The sequence below is a fragment of the Ipomoea triloba genome, chromosome 3, assembly GCF_003576645.1.
Source record: "Ipomoea triloba cultivar NCNSP0323 chromosome 3, ASM357664v1".
Lineage (NCBI taxonomy): Eukaryota > Viridiplantae > Streptophyta > Magnoliopsida > Solanales > Convolvulaceae > Ipomoea > Ipomoea triloba.
In genome coordinates, this window is record NC_044918.1 from 17,292,776 (window position 1) to 17,300,441 (window position 7,666).

A 7,666-nucleotide genomic window follows, 5' to 3' on the forward strand; every position below is an offset into this window, starting at 1 on the left:
ACAATCACTAAAATATTGATTATATTACTTATCCATAAAAGATAAATTATTAAAAATAACTAGTATAAAGACTCAATTGTTCTTACATAATAAAAATATATGAGTGTAATATAGAATTCATATTATATATTTTTCTCAATGTGTAAAAAAATAAAATATATAAAGAGACAAAATAATTCATTTTCCTGAAATTTATAAATAAAAAAATGACCATTTTAGTTCATTAATTATGCTTAAATTGTAAACCAAGATATTCTCATGTAATCAAAAATTAACTTGAAGTCATCAATTTGAAAAACTTCTTTATATACTTGGAAAAATTTACATATATATGAGTCATATCCCAGTTAAAAATTTATATATGTGAGTTTATGGCTCATATGAATCATATCCCAATCAACTCGTAGAGAATAAACAGATTCTTTATCTCTCATAAAGTAATTCTAGAAACAGGCAAAAAACTCATAACTAGTTAATGCATTTTCGTGCTAAAATTACAAAGGCAAGTTTGTGTATAAAGCAAAGATATTTCCTGGTTTAAATACCAGGAAATAACAAAGCAATATCATTAAAAGTATCAAGAGGGTGAGTATAAATAGGTCATCAGATTTTATAAACTGGGGTGATACCCAATAAGTGGAAGCACTTTCTCATCACAACTGCGGTTGCTTCACAAAGCAAGAGCCTACTTGTTTCCTGGGCCGAGCCAACCACCTGAAAACCACAAAGTCAAGTCGTTGGTATAGGTTCTTTTTCACCGATAAAACATGCATAACAAAGCAATTTTATCCCGCTTCACCCACTAAGAATAATCCATGACTGCTGTTTCAGCTGTGAACATGGGAATAATATGTAATCAATGGCAAACCAGCTACCAATTTGGTATTAGCTTCTAAATTGCAAATAATTTTAAATTGTTTTATTTAATTTCGAGAAACTCCACATATAGGGAAGTTTAGACACCTAGCAACCAACATATTCAGACAATAATCTATAAGGGAAACAGTGGTCCTCAAGATAAGATACAGCTAAGTTCTTATTCCACAAAATGATTTATCCACCTCAGCAAATGGGAACAAAAATGTTGAGGGTAATGCAGCAAGGCATGTTATTTGATGGTTGGAAGTACACATCACTGCATATTCAAAACCAAATTTACTTCTTATTTTACAAAAGGATAACATAGTCAACTAAGGAGGTATATTGAAAATTGGTAAATGCAATCATGGTTAGATTTGTCATCTTCCTACTTTAATCTTCTAGGCTCCCTACATTAATTAACTAATGTAAGAAGGTTTTCCTGTTTTAGATTTCGTTTTTATTCTACTAGTTTCATATAATTATCCATAGAGAGCTTGCATACCTGACAGTTTGTGTAGAATCCTGTGAAGTCCTCAGATAAGTTATAGAGATACTCGCACAATAAATTCGGTAGAAGATTCGTACAAGCTTCTTCAACAACCTACAAGAGTAAGAGGAAAAGAAAAGAAAATGCAAAATTGATACTCTCATAGCTAAGATTGATGCCAAGCAGATGAGATTAGGGATTATTAATTTACCTCAGGAAATTGGAGTAAATGGAGTCCCAACGTTCGTTCATCTTGATGAGCTAAATCTAGTGTCCCAGTCTGTTCAATAACCATAACATCAGTCTAAAAAATTAACTAAAACAGTGGAGAATTCTAGTTTGGAGATTGTAAGTCTGCAATCATTCACAGGCACTACAACATTGCCATGGTCTGTGCTTTTTTACAAGGATACTTCGGCAATCAATAAAAAAAAACCCTAAAGCCAGGCTTAGCTCATCTCAGTTGCCATAAAGTGGGTAGGAAGGTGGGTTGTTAAAGTGAAGGTGAAAATGGAGCTGAAATAAGATAAAGGAAATTAAAAAGTGAATGTTATAGGATCAACTTTCCTCTGTTGCTTCAGTATTTTTCTTTTCTTTGGGGAGGTGGAGAGGGGTGATAAGACACATCAGGTATCATATTGATAAATAAAAATAAATAAATAAATAAATAATTTTTTTTAAAAAAATCAACTCAATTACTTCACATGTTTTTTCCAGATGGAAATCTAAAGCCCCTGATGATGTGCTATATAAAATTAGCTCCAAATCTCCTAGACAAAGTACCCCTATAAACTTGGCATAACATCCCAAATGAACACTCTTCCCCTCTAATGGCCAGTTGTGGGTTCAACACCCAATCACCTACAAGACAAGTTATAGGTACATTGAAAATGCTGGTAAAATACCTTTTTTAGCTCTTCTATGTCTTTTCCTGATTTCCTGATGATTGAACAGATTCGTGCATGTGCATACAGTAGATATACAGCAGTATTACCCTGATAATTGAGAATAAGCAAAGTAAGATCAATATAGTACTTGGAATTGACTAAGGAAAGAAACAAGAGAACTAACTTCTGAGTTGAAAATTAGATATGTAGTTACAAGGAAGCAATTCTAGCAACAAACCTTGTCACTAAGCATCTGATCAAAATTGAAGGTGTAATTGGTCAATCGATTGTTTTTCAGGTCAGCATATCTGTTTTAAATCAAATTTCAAACACCCAACAAAAAAATGTTAGACATTCCCACACAGAAATAAAAACTCAATAGCAACCACATCATGTCACCCATTCATTGGTCACAGCCATTTTTCCACTGTTAAGAATTTTATTGCCCATTGAAATACAGAGAAATCAGTTCATGGATATCTAAGTAGAGGCAAGCTGATAAAGTGGCCTAGGGTTGACTGTTTTTCCTTTTCCAGTGTATTAAGGGAAAGTAACCTAGCAAAATAGTAAACTCTTCTTCCAGATGTTATTCTTCATTCATCCCTTTGTGCAGGGAAATCTCAGCTCAAATCTACTCTGTCCAGTTTCTCATTTAAGGTCTCATTTTATAACACGAGGATAGCTGGCCAAAAGTCTAAACCATGTTAGCTGTCGGCACAAAGATTTATCAAATCTATAATTGAGCTTGAGTCTACAGGACATCAATGCCCAGTTTACAACAGGCGACTCCAGCATGGAATTTCATTGTGTTTCCCTTGTCAGGATAAGAGATAGAGAGCTGCAGCATAAGTGTGCATAGTTGGAAGGGACTTACTTAACAGCACCATATCCAACAGCTTCAGCAGTTTGCTCAAGCTCCTCTTCAGTCCACTCTGCCGCTTTGCCTGATGATAAGTTAGAGTCAGAGTAGGATACATTGTCTATTGCATTTTTTGTCAACATTATGCCAAAATAATTTATTGAACAAAAAGGGAATACAAGAAGGCAGAACTAAGCCAGCTTCAAAATGTCAAACTAAAGAGGAAACAACCATGCAATTAATGGCATACCTCTTTCAATAAGAGCAGTTTTACACCGGCTCTTGGCCTCATCAAGTAAATCAATCAACTTGACAACTTCAGTACTTCGAGTTCGGAACCGTTTCCCATCTTCTCCTAAAACCAGACCAAACCCCACATGGCTAGCTTTTGGATATGCATTCTCATCAGATGGAAACCAACCTGCAAGTTTTGCAGCCTGGAAGAAGATTTGGGGTAAAACATAAAGCAGTTATAAATTTCAACATATCAGAACCTGTTTCCTGTGATAAATAGGACATATACATGAAGATGTGGTATTAAACACCTACAGCAAAAACCATTTCAAAGTGTTCACGCTGGCCAACATCCGTGACATAAATCATCCACTCTGCTTTTTCTTCATTAAGGCGATACCTATAAATTTGCAAATATGATATTAAAGCATCTTACTAAAACTACATATATTTTATCACAAAAGTGATATTAAAACATTTGATAGTCATTAGTCAAATTCATAAATCCTTGCATGTATGCATACAAGTATATTTATTTGAGTGCATTCAAACCTTTTACAGATTTTAAGCAAGAGCATATCTTTCCTACAAGTTAACAGACTACCCACTTCCCAATAAAGATATGCGATCTAGCATACTCCTTAACATATATTGAGTATTTTCAGCATGAACCATATTCCTATTTATAGTGACTTCTCAATGAATTTAGCAGCACATCCAGAAATCAACCTTCCAAGTTAAACTTACCATATAGCAGTAAGATCAGTTGAAGCATAGTTGTAACCACCATCCCTCTTTACAACAATGAGTGGAATTTTTTTCCCTTCAATGAAGATGACACGAGCACCTTCACTTTCTTCAACCAATCCCTTTTCATTTAAAAGCTCTATAGTCTTTGGAATAAAAGGATTGTAAAAGCTTTCTCCCTGTGAAGGAAACCAAGAAAACACAATTATTTCCCAGCAAAAAACACAATTAATAAATGGACAGTGCATTATTACATTTTATTTTTTCTATTAAAACACAGTGTAGAAGGAATAACAATTAAATACAAGATCAGAGAATGTATTACTAATGTACTATAATTATATAAATGATAAATCCCATGGTTGAGAATAGTGCTATTTAAAGCCATTTAATGGAACAAAAAAGGTTGATATAGTACCCTTTCTTCCAAGTGTACTCCAAGTCGGTGATAAACCTTTTCAAATTCTTTTCGACTAATTTCACAAATCTGTGACCATGCTTTTCTGTACTTCTCCTCCCCACCCTATTTACAAAGAAAGAATGCAACACAAGAACCATTACCAAAATAAATAATCTAACTGCATAGTAGGAAAGATGAACAATCTTTCAATTAATAAAAGAATAACAAGTTCACTTGTGTGGTCACAGTTATGAAAAAAAATACAGAGACCATCTGCCTAATATAACTCTCTACTGAGAGAGTTCCTTCTCTGTTGGGAGAAAGGAATGCTTATTCAGCAGTTTCTCCAAGCTCTTTCAATAATATGATGTATCTGTTGAGTCTAGACCATTCAACTGTTTAAAATAAGATAGTAAAAAGTTCACCTGAAGACTGACTACAGCCTTTTGTGCCCTCTCCTTGAAATCAGGATCACTATCAAATCTTTGTTTTGAAGCCTTATAAAATGCCTAAAAAGGATGAACTCCAATCAATAAGGAAAGTTTTCGGCATTATAAATCAGTGTCAATCAGCTAGAGACAGAACAAACTAACCAAAGTATCACCACTTACCTCTAAATCTCCAATAGCTTGAGGACTAGCGGCTTCCCAGTTTGGAAATTTTTCAAAAAGGTATTCAATTAGCATACCAAACTACAAAACCATATTAAAACTCAGAATTAATTTCATATAGAATAGAAACAGAATTTAAAACCATATTCTCTTATGGAGGCATCAAATGAAATATGAACCTACCTGTGTGCCCCAATCTCCAACATGATTTCTTCGAAGAACATCAACATTAGAAAACTCAAGCATACGTGCAAGGGTGTCTCCAATGATAGTAGATCTTAAATGACCAACATGCATCTCCTTCGCTATGTTTGGTGATGAAAAGTCAACCACTGTCTTTTTGACCGGAAGCTTTGGAGCCCATGTTTCAATACCATCTAATAGCATCTTTTGGATGCTCTGCGATAGCAATGATAATATGTCATAATAAGTTTCTTACATTCTCAAGGAATCAACAACTCTTAACCAACAAGAGAAACTACCTGAGCAATCCATTCCCTCGACAATACTACATTGACAAACCCAGGTCCAGCAATACTACATTTTTCTATTACGTCTGATTGAGGAAGATTGTTCATAATAGCCTGCAAATGAGAAACCATTTGATTGTCAAAGGATATTGATGTCCACGGTGTTGGTTGAAACAGAATTGTGATGTACCAAGCACAGCAAAAATCAATGCCATTACCTGTCCAACAGGTTGAGGACCCTTGAATTGAGTACCCTTCCCTTTAATTTTAGCCCATAAGCTCATGGCATTGTTACTACCAAAAATAAGACTTGCTTAATCAGAAATTGTAGAATATAAATAGCATAAAACACCCCAAGCACTAAGAGAGAGCATAGTTCAACTCTCAACTGGCACTGAAACATCAAATGCTTTTCAATAGAAAAGATAAAAGACAGGAAGCCTAGAATGAAATAAGAATGTAAACCACATACCATTGATAGTCTCCAAATTTGGGATTGTTGCAAATAGCCATCATTGGTTGTACATCCGATTCATCAGGAAACGTTGCTCTAAGAGATTCTTCAAATAATTTTGCTAATTGCTCTTTGACACTCCCCACCTTATTCCGTTTAGAAAAGAGGAAAATTAAAAGCCAACTCAGTCTAGAAGCACCACTGAAAGCCATATCTCTAATAATAACTTTGTACGCATGTGACAGAACTAGACAAAGCATATATGAACTTACAGCTGTCATGGTTGAAATCGGCTTTGCAGTTACTTTCCCCACACAACGAAATCTACTAGATGTTGATCTGAGTGTACCTGTCTAGTTTGCCAGCAACCACACCAAATGATTAACAAATCAACAATCCAACAATTATTAACAACTTACAGCAAGACCTATATGATTCCTGAGCTGTTGTGTACATAAAAAAATATTACTCCGTAATTACCAGACAAGGAAAGCATTCTCAGCTTTTCCCAATATTCTAAAACTTCCAAATTTATCAAATCTCAATTCTTAGAAAGCAAGTTCACAGCCTCACCAACAGTTTTTACATGAGAAAAGCAAGAAAATCAACTATTATTGAGTTCTTACCACAAGATAATGGTATGCATTAAACTTTAACTTAGGATTTCAATCACAGTTTATTAAGCAAACTTTAAACCTTAAAAAATCATTGTTATTGCATCCACTGAGAAACTTCCACAACATCCTTAGAACAACACCCAATATCATAATACACCCATGTTAAAACAAAAAGTTCTACACTTCGCCTAAGCTGCACACGAAAATACAGTGGAGGAATCTCAATGAATTACTCCGTACAAAAGAACCCCCATATTTTAAAATCCGCAAAATCTCCCATTTGTTGTTTTATCCCCATTCCTGCACTCTAATTATCAACAAACCACACATTCTTAAGTCAATAAAATACATCTAAGGGATACTAAGATTATAAATCCCAAAAAAAAAAAAAAAAACGTAACCCTTCTACCAAAGAACACTCATATACTCCATAGCTAAGCAGAAATTAATAAACTAAATAGATACTCCGTACTAATCTTTTGATGAAAAAAATGATAAAGAAGGAGAGAAGAGCATGAGAAATAGTGCTTACGGGAAGCAGATAGATGCGGAGATAAATTGAAGAAAGAAATGAGCTTTGGAGATGAAAGAGAAGGCGAAGGCTGAAGTTTGAGTGCGAAGCTGCTCATAGTGCTAAGGGTTTTAGCAGTGATATATATACTCTGTAATGGTAAGGTGAGTGTGTAGGAGAAGCGCTACTCCTTTAGGCCATGTTGTACTCGCTTTTCTTATTCAGCCCACTAAATAACGCAAATATCCCAAACTAATAACCCGTTAGTCCGTTGTGAAATGTCGGGCCGGCGGGGCGGGCCCACCAAAACCCGCCAATAATGCGGGCTTAAGAGATGCCCGTTGCCCCGCCCCGCTTAGGCTCGCGGGTTTAGGCGGGCCCGCCAAAATCAAACAATGGGAAAGGAATGGCTGTAGAGTGAACAGTGACGGCGGAAGGGGAAATTACTCAAATTAGGTTAGGGATTTAGAGGTTTTTTTTTTTTTTTGGAAACAGGGGATTTTTTTTATTTTTTTTCAAAATGAGATT

General features: G+C 35.0%; 1 protein-coding gene across 2 annotated transcripts; it reads right to left on the minus strand.

Annotated features, from left to right (window-relative positions):
- Positions 1–404: 404 nt before the first annotated feature.
- Positions 405–7,330, minus strand: LOC116014086 (arginine--tRNA ligase, chloroplastic/mitochondrial-like). 2 transcript variants are annotated; one of them, XM_031254079.1, is made up of 18 exons: positions 7,160–7,330; positions 6,283–6,359; positions 6,029–6,156; positions 5,775–5,850; positions 5,569–5,670; positions 5,270–5,485; positions 5,087–5,167; positions 4,901–4,984; positions 4,494–4,598; positions 4,076–4,254; positions 3,644–3,728; positions 3,345–3,531; positions 3,110–3,179; positions 2,474–2,543; positions 2,254–2,343; positions 1,560–1,628; positions 1,364–1,462; positions 405–714 (listed from the first exon to the last, which is right to left on the minus strand). In XM_031254079.1, exons 1-18 carry the CDS (start codon positions 7,254–7,256, stop codon positions 604–606), a joined length of 1,926 nt encoding a protein of 641 aa, XP_031109939.1. In that variant the 5' UTR covers positions 7,257–7,330; the 3' UTR covers positions 405–603. The 2 variants fall into 2 exon arrangements, with proteins under 2 accessions (XP_031109939.1, XP_031109940.1); XM_031254080.1 differs by having other exon boundaries at positions 6,283–6,363; positions 7,160–7,297.
- Positions 7,331–7,666: the final 336 nt, after the last annotated feature.